This window comes from Salarias fasciatus, chromosome 20 (assembly GCF_902148845.1).
Source record: "Salarias fasciatus chromosome 20, fSalaFa1.1, whole genome shotgun sequence".
Lineage (NCBI taxonomy): Eukaryota > Metazoa > Chordata > Actinopteri > Blenniiformes > Blenniidae > Salarias > Salarias fasciatus.
Window position 1 is genome coordinate 18,753,438 of NC_043764.1, and position 24,758 is coordinate 18,778,195.

Below are 24,758 nucleotides of genomic sequence, written 5' to 3' on the forward strand. Positions count from 1 at the left end.
ACATTCTCCCAGAGATTTTTTTATGATTTGTTTTTAACATTGGTGTCCTCCTTGGTCGTCTCCCATGAAGTCCACACTTTGGTTCAAACTGCGACGGATGGTGTGATCCAACACCGATGTTCCTTGAGCGTGAACTTCACCTAATCTCTTCTGAAGTTTTTCTGCTCTCTTTTGTTACCATTCTTATTATCCGTCTCTTTGATTTGTCATCAAGTTTCCTCTTGCGGCCACGTCCAGGAAGGTTGGCTACAGTCCCATGAGTCTTGACTTTCTGAATAACATTTGCAACTGTTGTCACAGGAACATCAAACTGCTTGGAGATGGTCTTATAGCCTTCATCTTTAATATGCTTGTCTATAATTTTCTTTCTAATCTCCTGAGCTTTACTTTGCTTCCTCTGGTTTATTTGTTTGTTTGTTTTATTGAGATCCCCATTAGCTACTGTTAAAACAGTTGCTATTCTTCCTGGGGTCTAAACTTCATCAGAAATATTTCTGCACCAACACCTAGCATCACGTCAACAACACGATGTACAGACAACATTCATACCGACAATACAATAACAAAACTTTCAACAAAGACGACATTAACAAAAACACAACAATATCAAAACAGACGAAATAGCTCACCATTATACAATCATAAATAACCAGTTCCATATGTTATTCCTGAGTGAATAGAAATAGTCTCATTTGTTTACAAAAATAAGTTGTGTGCATCTGTGAAATCAAAAACTGCGGCGGATGGTTCCAGGCCACCATCACTCTATAGTGCACCGATCTTTGAATGTGACTGGATCGACAGACAGGTAACAGAAAATGCCCCTCAACTGTTTGACGGGTAGAATGCTGATGCACATCACTGAAAAAGGTCAGCTTATTATAGAGTATTGCTGGTGTTCTTGTGATTATAATATTTCTAATAAATTTTGTGAGAGAATAATTTATTCTACTTTTTACTCTCAGCCACGCCAGCTGGTTGTGCATGTCTTCAATGCTTGTCCTAAAAGAACAGTTTAGGACAAGCCGAGCTGCTTTATTTTGTGCAACTTGAAGTTTATTGATATTAGTTTATATTAGTAGACCAAATAACGGAACAATAATCTGAATGACACAAAACTGTTGATTCAACCAAAATCTTTCTTATTCGGTGTGGTACACATTTTCTACAATTTTGAACTGCTGCCATACTTCTACCCATTTTATTTAATATCAGTTTTATTTGATGATTCCAGGTCAGCAGGCTGTCCACAGTCACACCAAGCAGCTTAGCCTCAGTGACTTGTTCAATGATTGTGCTTCCTACAGACAAACGCAAAACAGGAGAGTCTTTTAAATAATATGATGAACCTATGACCATGCATTTAGATTTCTCAGCATTAATTACCAACTTATTTTCATCGATCCAATATTCTACTAATTTTAATTCATTATTCAGTCGTGTATTCAATTCTACAATATTGTCACCAGACACATAAATAGTTGAATCATCTGCATATAGAACAAGAGTGGCATGCTCCAAAATAAAAGGCAAATCGTTTGTAAAAATGGAAAATAACAATGGTCCTAGAAAACTCCCTTGCGGCACTCCACATGAAAGAGGCCATGTTGAGTGTGCTACGCTTCACCTGTCGCCCTCTATATGAGCCACTGACTGATTACAAGAATGCAGACACCTGTGATGCTAATTAGTGGACACACCTTGGATTGACGTGTCCCTTTGGTCACATCATTTTCAGTCTTTTCTAGGGGTACCATCATTTTTGTCCATCGCTGTTTCTTGAGTTTATTTTTTTAAGCGATTCAGTTGAATCATGGCTGAAAAGCAATGCCTGACTTTCATTAGTTAACATTCCGCTTCATCCTGTTGAGCAGGTCTGTCACTCAGCCCCTTGTCACCGTTGTGATCACTTGTCGAGTTCAGAAGATGAAACGGGTTTAAGGGAAGAGCGGAGAAAGAAGAGAGAGAGAGAAAATAAGCTGAACATGTTTTATTTTATATGGATGAATTTTCAATTTTTCTCACCAGTGAATTTAATGAAAAAAAGCAGTGAAAAAAGACGTGTCAAAGTTCCCCATTCTTTCTTTTCTTCTAATGCTCTGAATTTGTAACGTATTGGAAAGTACAAACACTGTAAAGACTTGCAAATAATACTGACTCTTGTTTTCACAGTTTTTAGTCCTTAGCAACATCTCAACACTGACAGCTGTTTGCAAATACAATTCTGTTAATAATTCACAACAATAACATTTACAGACGTGCTGCATACTAAAAAGAGAGAGAAAAAAAGATCTTTTTAATATAAGAGGTAGTCTGGATGAAATATGTTCAGTAACCATACTGTAGATTAACTAACCTATCATGATACATTAGTCTTCCGAAGGCAACTGTTCTGCTTCTAACATGAGAAACAAGTAAATGACAGCTGTCATCCACATATTCAATTTCGTTCAAACACAGAATTTGCATCCAGGGTGTATGAATAATCCCATAAAAATGCTGGCTTTGTGCACATTTAAAAAAAAAAAAAAAATGCAAATGAGCATTCCACAGTTTGACATCTGCACAGTGTCAACACCTTCCAACATGGACGGTCTCCATGTAAGCTTGAGGCCCAATTTGCAAAAACATTTTCATAGTGGTTAACATATTTGCAGTGAAAAAGGCAGGTGTTCCCAACTTACAAAAAGTCTTTATGTCTCCTTAATATGCAAAGCAGGTGGTTGTGTTTTGGACACGGTGAGTAGTTTCGGCTCGGCGAGCGTCGGCCCGGGCGGCGCTCGCAGTGGAACATCAGCTCCCATGTCTCCCGGATCATGTTTGCCGCAGAACAAAAGTCTGTAATGTGAAACTTGGGTTTAAAGCTCCTCTGGTGACCCGTGGAGAGGCTCCTGCTCCGGCGCAGTCTCCGGCTTGGCCGCCAGCGGCAACCTGAGCCTGGCTGCGGTCTTATCTGATGCCGTTTTCACTGATGATGAGACACTGGGGCCTCGAGTCCAAGGCAGGACGGTCCGGAGCCTCCGGGCCAGCTGCCGCGCCAGATAGATCGACAGCACTTTCGACAGAAGTCTGGGCCAGCAGTGCCCTCCCAATTTGCTGGCTTTGGTCTGTGTTTTCACTCCGCCCAGCTCCTGTATCAGTCCCCTGAAATCCTGCGGCAGGCAGTAGCGAGGGACGCCTCTGAGGGCTTTCGGGATATCCCGGCTGTGGCCGAGGCCCTGGAAATAGACGATGGAAACCCTCTGACTCTTACACATCCGCAGCGCCCCGTCCAGGCAGGCCAGGGACGCCATGAACACCGGCTCTATCACTGCGGACGGCTCTTTCTGCTGCCACCACTCAGTTTTCTCGTTTTTGCATTTCCCCAGTATTTTCCTGCTTGGCTTGAAATCCCCCCTCCCCACCACTCCAGCCTTCTCAAGTCCCTCACCGGCTTTCCTCTGATTTCCCATTTTCTTCTCATCCTTATCCGCACTGGCTCTCTCCTCCCTCCATTTCTCAAAGGTGTTTTTAGCCTCGGGACTCCAAATGATCATCACTTTCCCCTGTTCCCTGGAAACAGCTTCCCACTGCCCGTACAGCCAGGGGAGCGGACCCAGATCCAGAACGCCGGCGCCTGAATGCGTTTGGGAGCTCTGGGCCCACAGGGAGGTGTGCACGGTGGCGCCCAGCTCCTCCTGGAGGATTAAGGCCAACGCGCACACAGCGGACACGTGGGCTGACTGGTCTGACGAACTGACCAGCAACAGCGGCCTCTGGAAGCGCAGCCAACCTGGACGAAGCAGAGACAGGAGTGAAAAAAAAAACAAAGGAGGTTTCACATGAAATGTTTATCGTGTTTTAAATGTTCCTGTAAAGCTGCCAAATATAAAAGAAACATGTTGACTGAGACAACAGATCCATGAAATCCAAACCATCTGAAGACGTCATTCTAAGAGGCTGGGCTCAGGTGCAAAGACGCATCCTGACGGCAGCTCAAGATGAGGATTATTTTCACAATGATAAATCATCTGAATGCTGCAAGGACAGTCTTTCCTTCAGAGGACTTTAAAGGATGCCTCAGGTGGATCTTTAATATCCTCAAAACACCTACAATCATGGAAGAATAGGCCTCTTACAGCAGAATCTAAGTGTTATTAATGAAATGATATAAAAAAAAAAGTCATCACACAGTAGATGGAGTTTTAGAAGTCCATCAAACGGAGAAACAGTCGTGATAATTGAATGATTTGTCGATAGGGCCTCGCAAAGACATAATAATGGCTGCTTAAAGTTAAAGTGAATATGGTGCAAAGACACGACCCGAAAAAAAAAAAAAAAAACAATCATTCTGCGAGTTTACACAGCCTGGGTTTACTCTGAGCGTTCAGGTTTCATCCCACTGTTGAAAAACATGTGTTTGAGGTTGTCTAAGTTTCCTGGAGGTGTGACTGTGTGTGTGTGTGTGTGTGTGTGTGTGTGTGTGTGTGTGTGTGTGTGTGTGTGTGTGTGTGTGTGTGTGTGTGTGTGAGACTGTCTGCTTTGGCTCACACTCAACTGAGATCAGTGTTTAAAGCTTCATAGAAAATGGATCCATAAGACAGCTTTTTTCACCCAAAATATTCTTTACTTCCAAAACTATTTTCCATACACAAACGCATAGTTGATGATTTATCATTGCAGTTTGTAATTTTTGATACTAGTGATGATTTTTTTTCCATTGTTCCAGCCTCGTCGCCGAGGAACATCCACATTAAAATCACCATTGCCACGTTGCGATAAAAATGAACTGACCTGCAGCTTCGCTCTTGACAACACTTCGGATGAATATTCCCAGTAACGCCACGCCAACCGCGAATACCAAAACGGCCACTGCATACATGCCTCTCCTGTTGTGCGCGTCTGCAAATTGGAAAAGAGTGAGTCTGTTTATTTTGTACAAGATACATATAACCCGATACACTGACAGGTTACGGCTTTGTGTGTTTGATATGTTGAGTAAACTCACGGTCCGGACAAAGAATTCGAGTTCCCTGAAGAGCAGGATGTGACTGCCACACCTGCACAAAATCAGATAAAGAATGTGACAGGAGAGAAAACACACGACTGCCCAGGAAAAAAAAAAAAAAAAAAAAAGACAGATAATACTCACCTGCACACATAGCTGCTCTGCAGAAATGAGGAAGGGCACATTTATCTTAATCTCAGTAGAATTCCTTTGCTGGAACGTAGAGTGGAAGAATCACACATTTGCTAAAACTGCTGTCCTGGTCTTGATGATTTTCTCCGTACTGACCATTCTCAGCGACTGCGTTGGCCCAGTGGGAGAGCATCCTCCCTCAGAGAGGACACAGAGCTGAGCTGAGAACTCCGCCGGGGCAGAGGAGGTCACAGACACCAGGATGCTCCTTCTCCCTGGGCCAAGCGTCGCCTCCCAGGTCGGCCTGTCTGTAAAGAGCAAAAACAATCAAGAGGGTCAAACACTCAAGTAAACCGACCACAGAGAAGTAAAGTCTTTTTTTTAACTCACCGTTCTCAAAGGGACAATAGATGTTGTGACTTTTTTGTAGAGAAAACTACAACAATTAAACACACGTTTGTTAATCTGCAGGTAAAAATAAAGGCAGCACAAGATATTGATCTCACGTTTGGTCTGAACTCTTACCTGCACACACATCTGAGGATGTCTGTCCACCGAGTCTGTCTTGAAATTCTGAAACAGAGTCACAAAGTGCAGATTCATGCCAGCCGCATGCACTGAACTGAACCAGAATCCATCATCAGCGCCAGATTGCTCACCAGCGGTGGCCCGTAGCTCTTCTGCAGGGTGGAGTTGTGTGCAGGAGTGCACCGTCCCTGCTGCCTCCAGCAGAGGGAGGCAGAGATGTTCAGGTGTGGGGTGAGACAAGGAAAGTCCCACTCCAGTCGATTGTGATACTGTGTGATCTCGGAGGTCAGCCAAACATCCCCAACATCTGTCAAGGCAATGTGGATGCAGATGTTTACATCACCATGACGACAGCTGCTCTGTTGTTTAGTCGTGCCACCGAATCACCAAGTAACCTCTAACGTGTGTTTTGGGACAGAAATAAAACCTACACATGCGCAATGACAACAATTAAACCCAACATGAAAAGACCCCCGAGCTCGGACTCGAACCAGGGATCCTGTCACTGTGAGTGCTAATTAATAACCATCATGCAGACGCATATATCACAAATAATCCTTCAGCCTGATGCATTTCCTGCAGGTAGTTCGTATAGAGATCACAACTGACAGAACAGCAGACACACACTGATTGTGATGGGCAAAGATTACTTTTTCAAACACAACTTCTTATCATACAGAGAGTTACAAAGTTCACTGGATCATTTCCTCTCAGGATGAAAACCAGGGAAAGATTGAAAATCAAAAATAAGCTCCCACATTAATGTAAAACTAACTACATGACACGGCGGTACAGTGACGGTGACTTACAGACAAACGGCCAAAAAACAACAACATAGTTTTAAATGTTTGCTGATTCCAGTAGTTTATCTGAACCACTTCCAGAGGAAATTCATCATTCCGTGATGCAGGATATTTACTGTCCTGCCCTGTTTGCTGAGGAAAGGCTCCATATGTGGAAATGTCATGTCCCAACCGTACAAAGAAAAATATTTATCTGTCTGCATCCCGCATCTTAACGTAAGTTTCTGACCTGCTATTTGCAAGCATCTGCATCCAGAAGTTGGGTTTTTTGTGTTTCTTGTGACTAATTTGTCCTCCTTACAGTGAAAAAAGTTGTGTCACACTTTTGCTCTTATTGTGGTTAAGACGTGTTCTTCTGTACTTTCCTGTTCCACCTCAGAATGTGGAACACTTGTGAGCGGCAGCCAGTAAAGCCATCGAGTCTGCTTGCAGGAGCGAGATAACATCTTGTTCTTCTTTTTTTTCTTAACACCCTGTTCTAGCAAAATCCTTCCATACATGAGCCTGACCGTGTTTTAGATTAGAGGGGAAACACAGGGTGACATGTTTAATTTAGTATTGTGTAAGTCTGCAAAATAAATGGTTTTTAGTCTATGTTTCTGAATCCTAACACTGTAGCGGTTTATAAAAAAAAAAAAAAAAACTGCAACTATGAATATTGTTTCAGATAATGAGAGATGAGATACTATATGGTAGGAAAACATACTGCTGCACACCTCACCACAATCTCCACCTGACTTTATCTAACCGCCATCCATCTCATGGCACTGATGTTACCAGTCAACCACATCTGCTTTCTACCAGCTGCTTTTTTTTTCAGTTTTAAGTCGCTCACCCATGACATTATCCTTTTCAAAAGGGCACTTTTCAGCTCTCTTTGAATCCGGAGTGGTGTAAAATACCTGTTGAAGCAGGAAAAAAAAAAATCTCTATGAATGAACATGAGGAAAAAAGGGTCCGCACGAGGACAGGAAGTGGATCTGACCTGTGCACAGACGCAGGACAGCAGGTAGGGGAAGGAGAGGAGAACGGACGGAGACTCCAGTGGAACAACCTGAAAGAAGCAGAATACATTTCAAAAAATGTAAATATTTACTTTAGAATTAAAAAAAAAAACTTTATATTCCAGCAAAATTAGAGAAGATGATTGAAAATAATACGAACAGTTTTTGGTGGTGAAGACGACCCGCCACAGTTCCATTTACTTTTATAGCACCATCTGACGGAGACTTTTTCTCTAGACTCCACAGTGACGTTGATGGTCTTGGACGAGCGATTCACAGAGACTTCAAAGTCAGGAATGAAGTCTGCACCACAACAAAACACATGCATGGGTTCATCAGCTTCCTCTGCTGACAGGACGATGTAAAGATGATGTAAAAACATCAAGACTTCAAACAGATGAAACGTGGATATTGATAAGATTCGGTCCACAGTAAATGGGGGTGACTGCTTTTGAACATCATGCTTTTCAGTTCATTTGTGGGAAAAAAAAACTCAAAACCATGTCTCATTTTCCTTCCTTCGGTGTTGATGTGTCACTTAAAATAATAAAATAACTAAAACTAAACTGGCAAACATTGGAAAATTACAAGGGGTATCAATTCTTTTAAAAGTCGCAGTGACTTCAGCTTTATCTCCTATTAAAGCAGATGATCGTCCTGCAAACTGTTTTATCTCCTCTGAAGCACCTAAGGTGACGTTTGTGGTGAGTCGATCAATAATGAACATCAATACTGGAAATGGGTCTCATTTTCAATCAATTCTTGTGTTAACTGATCAGAATAAAATAAACAGCAGGAAGGAAATGACTGAAAATCAGTACTTTTCTATAAGGGTAAAAAAGGAGAAATATGAAGGGATGAAATGAATTTAAATGAATAGTTTGGCTGCAGCTTATATGATCTTATTTAAAAATTCATGATCATTCAAACCCTGTGCAGCTTTTTGAAGGTCTGCAGCCCACCTGACACGTTGATGTGTATTTTTCCTGCTACCTGGCAGACACTACGGCAGTTCCATTCAGTCTGTCCTGATAGCATGAAAACACAGCTGCTGTATAAATGCATCATTAAGCGATAAAGAGATCACCAATTCAGAGACTGTTAAGCAGCCCTTATCTTATCAAGCATGAATTTAATCAGTTTTGCCATTTAGAAGATAATCTGAAACAACCTTTTTCCTGAAACAAGCTTTGGTTCCAATCTAACGTGAATTGAATTTGGTTTGTAAGGAAGACGAAAACATAAAGGTGACTAAAAACAGAGAAATCATGCAGAAACACTAAAAATGACGTGAGAAATAGTGAATACTCCACCTGGCACAGTGTGAGAGACGGTGCAGTTTATTGATCTTGCACTGTACCTCACAGAAAGCGTCCTTCCTGCTTTAACTTCATCTATTTCATCTTTCAGCTCCCACTGGACAAACAAAACAGAAAATAACATTTTTACATCTATTTCCAAAGAGTACTCTAACATTTAATGATAACAGAAACTCTTCCCACCAGCCCTAAATCGTTCTCTTTGACTTTCCCATGACAGCAGACTGGCGTTTCTCGTGACCTTCTGTCCTAAAACAGGACGGGAGAAGAAGACGGCGCTGTATTTGTTAAAAAGACACATCTGCAGGGCTTAAAGCTGCTGCAGTTAGAGCCATCCTCACATTTCTCCGACATTTTTTTTTCTTCAGGGTTGGTTTGATGGTCTCTCTTTGGATTTCAATTTTGGGAAAGTTGCTCAAGTCTGGAAGACAGAACGACACACTTTTTCAGCACAAATCCCGCCGAGATAACAGGACGGACCTTGGAGCTGAGGCTGGACTTCATACCGTCAGCGTTCATCCAAACACGGACCGTGACTGTGTAAACCCCCCTGGAGTCACCCGACTGCACCGAGGTCAAGTTGACGGGACACTGTCCCACAGCGTAACCTGTCCGCACAGAGCAGGGCGAGGACATGAAGCAGCAAAGTGATTCAGCTTCAGTCTGCAATGTGATGAGAAGAGCACAGGAGTCCAAACACTCACCATGGGGACTCGCCATCTGAAGCAGAAAGGACACAAATGACGAATTAGGCACATTAATTCCACCTGATATCTAAAATCAGAGAGATGAAATTGCAATAAGATTGAAATAAAGTATGTTTGATTTGAAATAAAGTTGGCTTTAAATTGGAAAATGGCCTTAAGTTATACCTTCAATAAAACACTGGAACATATGGGTTGGATTTACTCTTCCTCTCTGTGGTGAGTAATAAGAGCTTAAAGACAAATACACGGGGATCGTTGTGCATCTAATAAGATTATATCTTAATTCCAACAGTTTCTGTTTACATCTAATGTCTCAGGGACGTTCTGGGTTTGGGAATAGCCGCTAAAAGAGACTAAAGGAGCGATAAAATGACAGTCTGGAACGTAAAGTAACGATTCGGCTGCAGATCATCTGATTCCATTAAAACCCCGGTCTCTGGAGGAGAGAAGCCCACCTGACACGTCCTGCCGTCCAGCAGCAGCGGAGCGGCCGCTGCGCACAGGAGGAGCGCCGCGGCGCACAGGCGCATCGTGTCCGGCCAGCGCGCGGGGAGAGCCGGGGGGAGAGCCGGGGGGAGAGCCCGGGGGAGGACCGGCGGTGGTCACCGAGCCGTCAACACGCACTCATCCCTCCTCTCCATGTCCGGCTGGCTGCGGGTCCGAGCGGGGCAGAGACAGAGACAAACACTGAAGGCGGCTTGTTGCCTTGCTCATGAGTGATCCGGCACAGCTCCGCCTCCTCCTCCTCCTCCTCCTCACAGCAGGAGACCAACTACTGCTTTTTATTACTTAATAACCTCCGGACCTTAATGATCACTGACTGGATGATTTCATTCATCTCACATTCATTGTTGATGGCTGTAAATTAATAGATCATTGTAGTTGTTCTTTTTCTGGTTTCATTGTTTAATATTCTTTTAAAATTGTTTTTCGAGTTTGTTTTTTTCATTGATGTTTTTTATTGGAGTTGGTTTAATTTTTTTTTTTTTTTTTTAATTAAATAAAGCTGATACCATAGAGAAAGTAGAAACTGCAGATCTCTCAATGCAAACTGGCGTAATGTTTCTTTAGACACTTCAGTAGGTTAACTGTAGGAATGTTGCAAATTGTAGTTTAGACCAGGATGATTTAGATTTTAGTTTCAGAGACAGCCAGAACGTCTTAGGAAGTTCACTGGAAACAATCAGGTTCACCCAAGAAAAAAAAATGTATGCAGATTTACAGTAAATCAACATAATAAAGATAACTTGAGCTGGTCACAAGCACAACACTAAGAGTTTCAAGTGAATAAAGTCCAATATGAGGAAGTGAATGTGAGTGAAACATTAAACAAACTTTGATGTTTTAAATGACAGAGTTAAAAAAAGAAAAAAAGCAGACTGTAAATCTTCATAGTCGCAGTTTATTGCAGAAAGGAAGAAAAGTGTCCTGATTCTTATCAAATGTGACAAAAAAATCAAGGAAGTTTAGAGAAGAATGATAAAAATAGAGCTGCATGGGACAGGTGCTGCAGCCATCTACCTGAGGACGCCTCACTTTTTCCAGATTTGTATCAAAGCACAACTGTGCAGCTTTTGAACCAAACTCTACTCTGTTTTCACAGTTTTAGATAACGTGTCGTAAACCCACATCCAGCACAGGACGGTAATCTGATTCCACCATCAGGTGTGAGTTTATATTTATCCATCCTTCTGACTACCGGTTCAGATTAAAGATGATGAACATTTTCCCATGTGCATCACTCTGAACCGTGACTACTTATTTACTTTACTTGTATCTAAGTTCGACGCGTTATTTTTTTCGTGCAAATTATCAGCAATTTCAACTCAACAGTGAGATTTTGTGACAAACAGCAAATAACATTTAGGTAACGGGGATAAAAAGGTGGAGCTGAAGTGATTTTTGCCGAACATGGAGGAGCCCTGAGGATATTTAACTAACGGCTCCATTTAGTGGTTAACCAGGCCATCATCAGCCTCCTGAGCTTTCACTTCCCAGCACTCTCAGCAGCCGTGCAGTGACCCACCGCTTTCGCCACGCAGTGAAATTCATTCCTGAGCCGACAAGTTTATAGAGAGGTAGAAGATTTCTGTTCTGCAGTGATAAAAATCTTATCTCCCAAATGTCAACACAGCATTGTTCTGACTTTAACTCTGAAATGTGGCTTTGTATACATAAACTACACTGTTAGTCTGCACAGAGGTGAAGTGGTTAGCAGTGATAAAAAGCACCGCTTGATTCTTGATTCAGTTTTCCTTTTCTTTCAAAGTGTGTGTAGGTTTCCTCCCTTACAAGACAGAAAAAAACCATGCATATAAAGCATAAAGGTGTGTTTATCTGAGATTGACTGGCGAGTTGAACCCTGCGTTTCACCAGGTGTGAGCTGGGATTGGTTTCAGAGACCTCAAACTGCCTCTTTTGTTCTTTCTCAACATGACTGGACAAGTCGAACGATAACGTAGCAACTCAAATCATAATGACCCCAACCTAGAAGTTGTTTTATATTTTTTAAAGAAGTACTGAACTCGTGTTTCTCATGTTGACAAAGGCCTGACGCTTCACCACCTGCACAATTTCTGCGGCCTTCTCTGAAACACTCCCACAGTGTCGATTTGATGCTCATGGATTTTCCTGCAGCTTTTTGTCAGTAATTTGTTGTTCAGTTCTGGATGTCAGTGATGTTTTCGGTCTACAGTTGTCCTTATCAGGTCTGATTTCACCTCAATCCAGCCCGGTCTTATGGCTTCAACAATCAACATTTACATGAAAAACAATTCAAGGTCACCATTTGTGCCGAGAGCTGGATTTTTAAACTCCTGACTGATGCACATAAGTTGTATAACTCCTGCTGCTCTGAGCAGGAAGTGAAGCACCTTCTCCTCCCCGGGAGGGGCATCGTCGGGGCGTGCGGATGTAAAGACACGCATGCAGTGGATGTTTTGGTGCGTGGGTGTGTCTGCGGGGTGGGGGATGTTTCTCTATGTGTGGAAAAGGTGAAACACTTCGACACGAGGAAACGCATGAGCTTTACAGTTATTTATCATCAGAACCAAACGAACTGACGCGACAGCTGATAAACAGGGAAATGTGGTTTTAAACGGATGAGTAATTTAACCAGATCGAGGCTTTAATCTCTAAAAGGCAGTGACGTGTTGACCGAAGATATATCTCTGGGATTTAATTTTTTTTTTTAAGTAAGGTACAAATCACATTTGTAAAACTCAGGATGATCCATCTGAATGAAAACGAAGGCGACACTTGAAGCCTGTGTGAATTTAAAGGCCGTCTGACTCGTAGAACCTGCATAACCAGAGAAAAGACTGATGGTTATGAGTCAACTACAGGAGAGTGGACTCAGGGAGGTAAACATTTAAATCAGGCATTCTGTTTTGTTCCTTTGTGTTTGAACGTAGATTTCTTAACAAAGGGCTGCCTTCAGAGTGTCAGATGTCCGGACATGCAGTGTTTTTCCTTTTCAAGGGAGAATAAAGCTGGAGACTTGAAAAGGAGGGCAGCGTCTCCACAAAATAAAGGTTAATTTCACAGTTGAGGCGTGGCTGCTTGCAGTCTGCGTGACTCGGTACCACATAACCACAATCATGCAGCGTAATCTGTGCTGGCAATTTCCTCAGAAAGAGGTCATGCTGGAGGGGGGGGGGGGGTTCACGCTTTCTGCAGAACATCAACGTTTCACGTGTTCAGTTTCCAATCATTTCGTGTTTTTCATGTCAGATCAGACTTTCACAGGAAATGCACTGAAGATTATTTTCTAATAAAAGGTGTGAAAACAGATCCAGGTCTGAGTGAAAGTTAATGACTGCGACTAACATTTTAAAACTTGTCCTCTGAGCTCCTGCCCACCCTTCTTAGAAATGTCTATAAATGACAGAGTGCAGCCCACAGACGCTGACTGAGTTGAGGCCGACATGATTCAGAACTCCAGGTAAACTCAAAAGTTTTGTTTTGTTTGTGTGTCAAGTCAATGTGGGGGAAAAAAATGCGAAAGAGTTTCCTCTTTGGTAAAATTGATCCCATTACATCAAGAAATAAAATACTTTTTTAGATCAATTAAACATTTTTTATAATCTGATCTGAAAATCTTGGCTTTTGACCTTTCAGTCAAACTAATCAATAAAAATACAGTGAGAGTGGATCTCTCTGAAACCTTCACAGATAGTGGAGGGATGATAAACCAGGCGCCGCAGTGGTGCAGCGGTTCACACTTTTCACCTCGGAGCAGGAACTAACACCGGAGGACACCTGAGCCTGAGACGAGGCGAGCGTTTCAAATGGCACAGCTGAAGATGTGTGATGCAGGGCCGTAAATATTTAACAGTCTGCCGTCGGGGCATTTCCTGACGTGGAGCCTTCCAAAGTAAACAGGGCATTAAGGTAAATGTCACAGAGTCGTCATGGTCGTTTCTCCTCTGGAGGAGCTTCAGCGACCCGAGACGAATTACTGGATCAACATCAGAAGGTCACGTTGATACCGAAAGCGGTGGCAGCTGGCTGTTTCTTTTCCTCTAATTATCTGTTCATTTTAAACAAAATCTGACCACAGTTGCATCGAAGGACAGAATAGACCAAGAAATCAATAGAAATGAAAGGCAGCAACCACAAACCCAGGTCTTTTTTTCTTTTTTATTAAACTTCTATCTTTATGCAATCTGTATATATAAAAGTTCTAAAGCCATCAGCCTGAGACTAAGACAGACAGTGAGGCAATCGTGTGTTTCGGTTTAGTCCTCATTATTGGTTTGACCGACGGCGTGTGTGACACCAACATGTGTTAACAAAAGCTTTAAAAAAAACAGGGACATGATGAACACAGACCCACGGGACGGCGTGGACCTCGCCGCGGCGTCTGGCGGCAGGCCGGAGTGATTCGAAGTAGTCCGTGGTGAGACGCGTTTGTGGACCTCGGTGAGGGACGAGTCGACAGAATAAATTAGAGTAAAATTGGGTTTGCGACAGTCTCTTTGTGCTCCTCTGACTAAACACTAGCACCAGGCCTGTTTTTCTTCTTTTGGGAGACGTGGATGACGAATGGGGCAACGCCATTCATGTGTGTGTGTGTGTGTGTGTGTGTGCCTTTACGTGCGCTCCCGTCTGGATGTGAGATTACGCGTGTGATCGCCGCAGAGAAAGGCAGACATGAGTGTAACATTACTCTGTAAACCATCACCTCATCTGCCGTTAAACATATATCGACCACGTAGGAGGAATACTTTGAATTCATAATTTCGAACATAGCATAATTCTCCATCATTATTATCAATACCTTTTTTTCAATTCTCTTAAATACAATATTTTACATGTCGGATTAAATACAGCTTAGTGTGTGTGAGCCTGGTTATCTTGGATCAGGGAAGTGGCTTCGCTTTGTTTTTCTTTCTACCACTCTCTTCTTACTGGCACTGTTTTCTCGTGGTTTGTGACGTGGGGCTGGGCTCGACGGAGACACACGTGATCCCCGCAACGCTCGCACAGACCAGCGCTTAAAGGTGTGTGCATGTGTATGTGTGTGTGTGTGTGAGTTTAGTCGCTGTCGCTGGTTTCGCTGCTGGGGTCTCCCTGCACCTTGCTGCGGTGCTGCATGGCCCGGTGGTACGCCACCTGCACCGACTTGCGGATGTTGGACTTCCTCCCCTCCAGCATCTTCTCCTTGTCCAGCTCCTGGTCCACGCCGAGCGGCACCAGCTTGGAGCGCGGCAGCCACTGCCTGCACACACACACACACACACACATAGGCTCTCTGATGAGAACGCTACACGTACACTGCAAGTACACTTCAGTAACTGAGTTTGTATCGCGTTAAAGATTAATTGCGCTCCGATAAGCCGTGTGGGCTAAAGTTCACGGCTACTGAATTGTTTTTTAGTCTGTGACCTCAAAACAGGTGAAGCCGATGCCTTTGAAAACCAGGGAGGGAGGACGGCGCAACTCCTCCCGTCATCAACTTCACTGTTTCATACTGAGAACATAAAGTGACTGCACAGAACACGATGACCCCAAAACATGCGTTCTTCGTCTCCTCTTGTCAAAAACCACGCTTGCCCTAGTTCTGCTCATTGTTTTGTCGTCTTGCGCCTCGAGAGAGGAACCGCAGTTTGCTTTGAAGCGCCGCCACTCGGGCGCTCCGCGCAGTCAGATCAGGAGCCTGTTTTTCCTGCGCGCCGCCTCGTCATTTCAGACACTGACCAGGTTCTCTTGTTGTCGAAGAAGAGCACCAGGAACAGGTGCTCCCTGGCCTCCTGGGTCATCTGCTCCCCCAGTTTCAGCACGTCCAGCGGGGGGACGGGGATTGGGACGCCGCGGTGGAAGACCCCCTCCCTGGGCATCTTTGGATCGATTATCTGCATGAATACGGGAAGCAGAGCTGAAGCTGCATCCAGCCAAAAAAAACATCAGACGCCGTGGAAACCGTCGGTATCGTCCGCTCGTGTCTCACCAGAGCAGGGTATGATGGGTAGCCTCGGCATTTGGCCCACACCAGGTCCAGAGCCTCCAGGGAGGAGTAGTCATCGGAGGTCATCCAGCACCCTGACCTGTCCCGGCCGCGCACCACTGACAGGAAGGGAGGAAGGCACCGTTACGCAACCCCCCCCTTCTGTGTTGTGTACATGATCAAACTGCTTCAAGTGTTAACAGAACGCCACCAGAGTGTGTCAGCAAGCATCTCACTCTGTGCAGAGGACTCTGTCTGGGTCAAGGGTTACAAACGAATTATGTCAGCACTCCAGATGGTGAAAACCAGACCTTCTATGGCATCTTTGACCCGTCCTGTCCCACCAGCGCACGCACACACACTCACACTCACACACACACATAGCCAACCACTATGACTGTATCTACTGGCGTCTCAAACCTCACAGCTTATGACACAGAAGGAACAGCTTAAACGCTCTCTGATGGTTATCAGCCAGTAACCAAATATAGAAATAGGTTCTAAGAATGATGGGTGCCGTCTCTGTGGTTCTGGTTTGTGTGTTGTAGACCAGCGTTGGTGCAGTCTTTGTTTCTTTTCTTTGAAACGACAAAAAAAAAAAAGGAAAAAAAATGAAATAATTAATCTGAACTCAAGGCAAACAGATATCTCAGTGAGCATTCAGCAACGTCAGGACATGGAAATTATTGGTAATCTTTGTATTCTAGACAGACCATATCAGATGGAGGAAACAATAGTGCAGGTGTATCTGATTGAGGTTCAACACCGAAAGTTGAATAAATGAGGATTTGCTCGAGTTCGTGTAGATATAAACAGATGAGTGAGACTTTCGGTCTACGCGGGAAAACATTCCTTTCTTTCATTTCTTGTAGATTATTTCTGCCAACATCCAAACACAAGCTCACTTCTTCATCCTCTCGGTCTCCGCTGTCGCCTAAGACGGGATTCATGCACTCACAATGGGAGACGCTCCGCGACCCTCCGACTGAGTAGGAATCGTTCTCGGTGCCCGACGTCTCCTCGCTGCTGTCCTCCTGGAAGGCGGAGCGGGAGAACGAGGCTTTTCCTCTGCCCTGCTTGGAGGGAGTTGTGCTGGTGGAGAAAACAGGCGTTTATTTGTACAACTGGTGTGAATTTGTGAATTATCCAGCCGGGGACATTTCAGACGCGCGGCGATCACCTGGTCCTGTCCGAGGCGGCGCTGCTGCTGCTGCTGGTGGTGGACTCGGAGTCGGAGCTGGAGCGGGGAAGACGGGGCTCGTTTCTGTACACGCGGAAGCTCTCGGTGACCGGCTGGCTCCCGGTGTCGAAACCGTTGCTGGGCAGACCTGGCGGGCGAAACGGCAAGAAACACGGTGAGCGGGTGAGTGAGACGTGAGACCTGCGCACGGGTTGAGCGAGCCGGCGGCACCTGGCAGCAGGTCGTCGTTGTCGCTGTCGCTGTCGGAGCTGGAGCTGGTGTGGGGGCTGCGGGGCCGTTTCCTCTGCCTGCCCGGCGACAGCAGGGGCAGCTGGGGCGGCCCGATGGGGCTCTGGCTCACTCCCGCCCCGCCGTAGCCCGCGTCCCGGTTCTTCGGGGGGCGTCCAGGTCTTTTGGGAGGTCCTGCCATTTTTTGGTTCTTCTTGGAGAAGAGGACAGACGTCCTGCGGCCCACCTCCGGCGCCAGGGCGGAGGAGGAGACGCTCAGATCTAAACAAAGAGAAAGAGTCACACATTAACACACACATCCATCAGCTATCACATTTCCCACGCCACATGATCTCTGATTATACATTTTCTTGGGACACACCCTTCCCTCCAATCTCCTGGCTGCTGCTCTCTCCGCCCTCGTCCAGATGCCCCCCAGAGGAGGAGTGGTGGGGGAGAGAGGACCGGTCCCCTCCGCCCATCGAGTCCCGGCCGCCCAGCCCGAAGCCGCCTTCCCGCTGGTGTGCCAGCTTCCTCTTGATCACGCTGATCTCCTTCCTCAGGGCTTTGGCTCTTCGGGACTGCCCGATGCTGTGCTTCCCTGAGCTGGCCTCGTCCAGACGCGCCTGCAGGTAGTGCAGCTGCTCCTCCAGTGGCAGCCGGCGCCTGTTCTCCGGCAGGAGGAGCTCTGGCACGGGCAGCGAGAGACGACGGGTTCAGCAACTCAAGAAAGCACGCTTTAATAACATCAGGAGGCTTTTCAATGTGAAATATAATGTGTATTAGGTTTTGAACTGGAATCAATTGAACCCTCCTGGATTACATGAGACATGTGCCACCTGCTGGACATGAACATGTACTGACCCAAATGTCTTATTTCCTGTGGTGGACTGTCCAAGCAGTGGAAGCTGGAAGAGGCTCTCGTGGCCGTTTTTACTCTCAGGTTGTAAAAGATAAAAGCATCTGCTCACATACTGGTCGTGTTCAGAGTTTATGACTAATGTAACTGTCATAACATGTTATTTCTTCCAACTATAAAGACGGTCTTGGCTCCATAAACCCTTTAATTGAGAAATCGAGGAGAAAGAGGAGCACTTACCGTCTTCGTTAGAAGACAGGGGGCGCTCTCGCTCTCGTTCTCGCTCCCTCACCCTCTCCCGCTCGCGTTCTCGCTCCCGGTCCCTCTCTCGGTCTCTCTCCTGCTCTCGCTGGATGTCCGGGCTCTGCTCTCGCGGGAGGTGCATGCCGGCCTCGTAGTCGAAGCCGATCCGCTCGGCCTGGCGCCTGGCCGTCCTGAGGACGGCCCCGCCCATCTCCCGGAGCCGCAGGGCGGCGCGGTAGAAGACCGTGTCCTTGGCGTTGTACTTGAGGCAGTTGTTGACGATGAGGCCGAAGTCGGCCTCGAAGGCCTCGAACGTGAGGTAGCGGTGAGACTCCAGCAGGTTCCACATGGTCTGAAAGTCCATTGGAGTGTCAATATGTTCCAGGTAGTCTGGCACCTGGGAGGCAGAGATTAGTGATCACCCTGCACTAACAGATGGAGGGACTCGTTTCCCAATGAAGCGCTCACCTCAGCCAGCGGAACAGGCTCAGTGAAGAAGTTGTTAGTGTCTCTTTCCTGCAGCTGCTCCAGCGTACTTCTTAGCAGCACAAGAAAGGGCGTCAGCTGCATCTCCAGCGCCATCTGCTGCACTTTGATCTGAACACAGACACTTTTTTAATTTCTAAAACCCGGTAAGAGATTCCAGTGTTATTTTTGCTTGAAATTGGTCTGAAAAGCAGCGCCCCACCGTCTCCCTCTTGAGCTTCTCCCTCTTGCGGATCAGCTCCACCAGCAGCCTCGCTCTCTCCAGGTCGTGCCGTAGCCGCTGCCAGGCCTTCAGCTGCTCCTTCAGGGCCGACTGCTTCTCCTCGGTGTCCCTCTGCAACAGCGACAAGCACAGTCCTGTGAAAACGTCAGGCGTCTGAACGGGGACGGGCCGGCGATCTGAGCTGCACGGGCAGCGCCGTACCACAGGGAGCTGCGCGGCGGGCTGCGGGGGCAGCGGCTCGATGTGGCGCTGCGACTGCAGGTGAGTCTGGAGCCGGCGGAGCAGCGGCACGCCGTTGCGACTCTGCCTCTTCAGGGTCCAGTAGCTGTGGAGCCGCTGCATGAACTGGCTTTTCCTGGGTACCGTCAGGTTACTGGTGATTTTGCTGAGCCTGAAGAGAAGCAAAGAGCACCGAGTGATTCACATTAATATAACAAAACTTCTTTCATAGTACATGTCTGTCACTTGTAGCTGAAACAATAACCCGGGAGAGTAACGCTGCTGACCTGTGTGGAGGGATACACGGCACAGACACCACCGGCGCAGCGGCTCTCCTCTCAGCTAAAATCTTCCGTGCGCGCTTCATCTTCAGCCTGGACTTGGCCTTCGCCCTCTTGGCTCGGTCCGAGCTCCAGCCCTTGGAGTCCTCGTCGTGGCCGATGCTGGGCTCGTCGTCCTCGTCCAGCTCCCCGTCGCTGTGAGACGAGCCCATGCTGGCCCCGCCCACCCCGGCCAGCGGCCTGGCCGAGCCGGGCGGCGTGTGGATGTCGCAGTACGCCGTCTTGCGGACGCTGAAGGAGGTGCCGTTGGCGCCGGTCTCCCGGACCGGCTCCATCTTCATGTAGAGGCCCGCCTGCTGGGCGCAGGTGACGTGGAACGCCGTGTAGCAGTTGGCTTTGTGGCACTGGATGCAGGCGCCCGAGCCGCGCTGCTTGCAGATGTAGCAGGTGAGCTTCCAGCGCGCCGGAGGGATGTGCTCGATGCTGTCGATCGGCTCCAGAAAGACCGTGTTGGCGAAGCAGACCTGGTGGAAAAAGCAGGAAAAAAAAAAATTCTGATTCGTTTGCGTTTGCATCAGAATGTGATCCTCCTCAGAGACGCAGCGGCGGATTTACCTCTGGGATCCACAGAGCACAGACCACGTGTGCCCAGCGCGCGTCGTCCGTCTGTTTGAAAGCGCCGCCCTTGTTGGGGCAGAGGGCGCAGTCCACGGCTCGACTGGGCGACTGCAGGCAGCGGCGGCACAGCCACTGGCCCTCCGGGATGTAGGGAACGCCGTAGCACTCCTGATGCACCGCCAGGTTGCACATGTCGCAGAACAGGATCACATTGCTGTTCTGACACTCGCCGTCGTTACAAATGCAGCAGACGGCGTCCTCATCGATTAAGGTACTGGGGTCGGCCTGAGAGAGAGGAGCACAGGGACGCATCAGTAATCAATACGCGTCTGGATGATGAGACGCCGCCCTCCACGCTGACGTACCTTGTTGTGGCTCTCAAAGTAGGACTCCTTCTCCAGACGGTCCATCAGGTACTCGAAGACCTCCTGGGGGATGGGGGTCACGCCGTCCCGCCGCCGCTTGTCGTTCATGATGTCGAGCCAGATGTAGTCCTCCTCGTCAATGTCGTACTCCACCTCCTCGTCCAGCTCCTCCACAGACTTATCAATGTACCTGAGAGCCAGAGAGAGAGAAAAGTTCAACCTGGGAAACGTTCCCATGCAGCGTGAACGCTGAGGTTGTTGCCTGTGAATTGTCAACTGGATATTTAAACAGCAAAACATTACAAGATTAAGTTGTTTTTTTTTTGTTTGTTTACCAGACATTTTATCATTTTTAAAAGTACTCAAGTAATCTGGTGATTCTAAGTGGTATTAGTGTGTATTATTGTTTTATAATCTGGATTTATTTCCTCCCAGGTGAACGTGGTGGTATAATTCAGTCTTACAAATGTGTTTTTAACCAGGTTGTGGATAAAATAATAAATGAAACCATTATCTTTTTCAGTTTGCTCCGATACTGACAGAATAATTGATGGTGGATTTTTGACAGCTTGGGACAGCCCAGTATTAGTAAAAACTGGGTACTGATAAACGTACAGCAGCTGACCTGAGAAGTGGAACTAAACTGCTGAGAAGATCCGCTGTCTCACCTGCTCATTAAAACATGACTTTTACAATATGTTTTATCTATAAATGAAAACTACTCTGCAAGCCCAGCAGTGTGTTTAAAAAACTAATCATTTATTCATTACTAATCTTCCCTCTGAGTCAGACTCCTGTGTCTTTAGAATAAATCCTGGTGCAATTCTGAATGCAGACCTGTAGTAGGATGACGGCCGAGGGGGGGCGTCGGGTCTGTCTTGGTCCAGTTCTCTGAAAACCGCCTCGGGAAGCTTGACTGCAGGACCGGACTGGGCGCTGTGGTGATGAGACGAGCTGTCCTTCTTCTTCTCTTTGCTCTTATGCTTCCCGGACTTCGGTGTGGATTTGCCCCCATTAGAGGAGGGGATGTCCGAGCGGTCCTTGCCGCTGCCCACGACCTCATTGCCCCCGGCCCCGCCGTCGCTGCCGTTGCAAACCCCTCCGCCGCCACCGCCGGCCCCGGACGACAGAGCGTCCTCCGCATCGCTGTCCTCTTCCGACACCACGTCGATGTTCTCGAAGATGCTGATGCGGTGGATGCGGCCCTGAATCTCCAGCTCCACCATGCGCTGCGCCTGGGCGTACGTCATGGTCTCCCTCCCCGGAGAGTGGGAGCGCTCGGACCGGTTGGGGCTGCCGGGCGTGTTCCCTCCGTGACCGGATCCTCCGCCGCCGATACCTCCTCCCCCGCCGCAGCCTCCTCCGTTCCCTCCGCCGTCGTCCGTGTCCCCTGAACCAGCCAGGGAAGCACGAGGAGGCCGGCCTTTCCGTTTCTTCTGGGGCATCGCCTGCGCGGGAGTCGGGTTGTCGTGGTCATAGTGGTAGAGGTGATACTCGATGCCGCTGTAGCTTTTGTAGACCTTCCGACAAGACTCCACAGGGCACTCGTACGGAGGCTTGGTGGCCCGCAGATTGTGGCAGAACGTCTTCACATCAAAGTCCAGTCCCATTGTGCCGACAGCCACTGCTGGGACAGGCGGTGTTCAAAGTTACATCTAAGAAAAAAAAAAAAAAAAAAAAAAAAAAGGAGAACAGAGAAACAACGGCAGTGTTAAAAACACAAGTTATGAAGCATTCGAGACAAACTAGCTGTGTATGGTAGAAAATTCATCTTTCTGAGACAGATGACTCTCAATCTGAATATTCTCCTTAGAGAGAGGTAAGTATCCCAAAGATCCCTTGACAAGCAAGAGCTCATATCGCTGCCTGGACTATGCAATTTCCATCAACACACTCGAAAATAATGTGATCCATATTTTAGTTGGGCAAAAGTACAATAATGAGCAACAATAAAACTAATGGAAACAGCAATCCTCTGAAGCAGAGGCAAAACAGACGTACAATAAAATGTGCAGAAAATACAGTGCGCAAATAAAAGTGCCCTCCTGAGCTTCATTCAAGAGTTTGTTGAGTTACATGAGTGATGAGGAGTTAGTTCATATGATCACTGCAGACTTTCAGAGAGGCAGCGCTGATGCCTGTTTACTGCAGTCATATAAACACTCAACTCACAACTAGGACGTTCCCAAACACTCACTTTTCCAAACATTAGGAGCATGAATAAACAAACAAGACCAGTTTGACAGCATGTTCAACTGCTTAAGTTAGAGTAAAAGCACAGCAGCTCACGAGATCCTGATCCTGTGTGTGTACGAGAAAAGTTATGACTGGAAAACTGTTTTTTAATGGCCAATCGCTTAGTTGACTCTTCCTTGCTCCGGTGTTTTAGTGTCTGTCTCAGTGGACAGTCGATTTATCCTCAAGATGCTGTTTTGTTTCCAGTGTGGATGCTTGTCTGATCACTGACAATCCCCCCTGCTGTGAGGCAGGACATGCTGCCTCAGCACACCTGTCTCCAGTGGCTGGGAGGGATGGAGCAGGGGGAGGGAATTGTGAAGCATGCAGGGCAGTGGGTCACCACCGCCCTCAGGATGCTGCAGGGGAGCCTTGTCTGCACGTTATGCACCTGCTATATGGAGAGGTCACGTGACTGCCGTGACCCCAAACTCCCAGGGCCAAACTGATTGTAATGTTTTCTAGTAACAGGTGCAATTTAGGTCAACAATTTGGGCTTCTGCTCCCTAAAGACTACAACCATGTGGGGTTACCCCGGAGCGCGGGCGACACAGCTAACTGTAGTTTCCTGACTGCTGAGTGGGATGCAACAGCAGAAAGAAAACATTACCACAATAACAATCACTACATGTTATGGGCATTTTCAGTCCGGGCTAATGTTAGCATTTAGCATTTTAGAGCTCAAACAATGAAACATTGCAGGTGCTGTTAGCCAGCGAGCTAACAGCAACTAGCAGGGAAAAACAATCCAAAGTGACTCTTAATATGAAGACAAAACAGCTTTAAAACACCAAAGTAGCATAAACAAACTAACAAAACACAACTTAGCCGTTATTGTTTTCGTCCTGACCGTGGCTCTCTCTCGTCTTATTTAAAGCTAAATCGTAGCTCGTAGCTGGACCACAGCTCTGCGTTAGCCTCGGACACACAGATAACCGTTAGCAGGGCTTTTTATTTGGACAAGTTCATATGAAATAACTCAGAAAGCCCCAGTGTTTCCGTGGTTTCATACACTGCAGTGTAGCTGGAACTCGGATGTCCATTCAGCTCCAGTCACTGTTTCCCTCCACAATGTCCTCACCCCCCGTCAATCCCCTCTTCTCATTTCAACTTGTGATTCACCGTTTCCAGCAGGGTATGTGACACTTCTTCACGAAACTCTGGTCTTTCTGTTAGTCTGTTTCTCTGCGGGCACACACACCTCTGAAATGTTTTAGTAGGAGGAAAACAGGCGTGTTGCATTTAGGCTCCGCCAGCCTGTTATCACAATACGATGGGCAACTAGAGCAAACTCTTCCCCTAAAATCAGCTTCCGCAGACACAATGTAACTAAATTCCCTCCAGAACCCCGCCACATGATCTGTTTTGATCGTTATCCCTCACAGATTTGCTGTAACATTATAAACACTTACTACTCCACGTTCCTCGGGACTGCGTGCTTCGGAAACCTCGCAGCAGCTCGGACCGGGTTGAAGATCGATTTTTAATTCATTGGATAATCCCAGACGAGGCCGCGGGAGCAGCGGGAGTAGCGGGATGTTTTAATGAGACAGTATAATATCCCGATCATTTCATTGTGCGGGGAATAATTCAGGAACTCGGCGGAACAAAAGGGGCAACCATTGCTGTAATACTGCGCCGCCGTGGACGCGGCTTGACACATTCGACACACAAAGCGGCGCTGTCGGCGGGGAGGGGGGCTTCCTCCCTCTCTGCTGTGGCGCTCAAATAAAACCCGTGGGAACATCTTAACCTGGATTTTAATATTCACGTGAGATACAGTTAGTAACACCGTCTATATGAGGTTATTTTATTTTTTTTCTTCGTGTTTTTTTTCTTTAAAAGCTTCGTGTTGAGTGTGGCGAATCTGCGGGTTGGTTTCAAAGATGGCTG

At 46.7% G+C, this 24,758-nt stretch overlaps 2 protein-coding genes across 4 annotated transcripts; both read right to left on the reverse strand.

Moving 5' to 3' along the window:
* Positions 1-1,975: 1,975 nt before the first annotated feature.
* LOC115408071 (uncharacterized) lies at positions 1,976-10,179 on the reverse strand. 2 transcript variants are annotated; one of them, XM_030118665.1, is made up of 17 exons: positions 9,936-10,179; positions 9,478-9,493; positions 9,280-9,381; positions 9,115-9,194; positions 8,957-9,022; positions 8,768-8,870; positions 7,615-7,757; positions 7,436-7,504; positions 7,286-7,352; positions 5,779-5,954; positions 5,645-5,692; positions 5,510-5,555; positions 5,276-5,427; positions 5,132-5,200; positions 4,988-5,039; positions 4,774-4,881; positions 1,976-3,772 (listed from the first exon to the last, which is right to left on the reverse strand). In XM_030118665.1, exons 1-17 carry the CDS (start codon positions 10,008-10,010, stop codon positions 2,859-2,861), a joined length of 2,286 nt encoding a protein of 761 aa, XP_029974525.1. In that variant the 5' UTR covers positions 10,011-10,179; the 3' UTR covers positions 1,976-2,858. The 2 variants fall into 2 exon arrangements, with proteins under 2 accessions (XP_029974525.1, XP_029974524.1); XM_030118664.1 differs by having other exon boundaries at positions 9,478-9,547.
* A 3,929-nt stretch (positions 10,180-14,108) lies between these two features.
* brpf1 (bromodomain and PHD finger containing, 1) lies at positions 14,109-24,508 on the reverse strand. 2 transcript variants are annotated; one of them, XM_030118663.1, is made up of 16 exons: positions 24,278-24,508; positions 21,468-22,285; positions 20,631-20,820; positions 20,263-20,550; positions 19,654-20,171; positions 19,349-19,538; positions 19,127-19,258; positions 18,907-19,035; positions 18,436-18,835; positions 17,725-18,024; positions 17,340-17,618; positions 17,109-17,256; positions 16,887-17,020; positions 15,932-16,047; positions 15,682-15,836; positions 14,109-15,202 (listed from the first exon to the last, which is right to left on the reverse strand). In XM_030118663.1, the coding sequence occupies exons 2-16, from the start codon at positions 22,238-22,240 to the stop codon at positions 15,019-15,021; spliced, it is 3,936 nt and encodes a 1,311-aa protein (XP_029974523.1). In that variant the 5' UTR covers positions 22,241-22,285; positions 24,278-24,508; the 3' UTR covers positions 14,109-15,018. The 2 variants fall into 2 exon arrangements, with proteins under 2 accessions (XP_029974523.1, XP_029974522.1); XM_030118662.1 differs by having other exon boundaries at positions 17,719-18,024.
* Between the last annotated feature and the right edge of the window lie 250 nt (positions 24,509-24,758).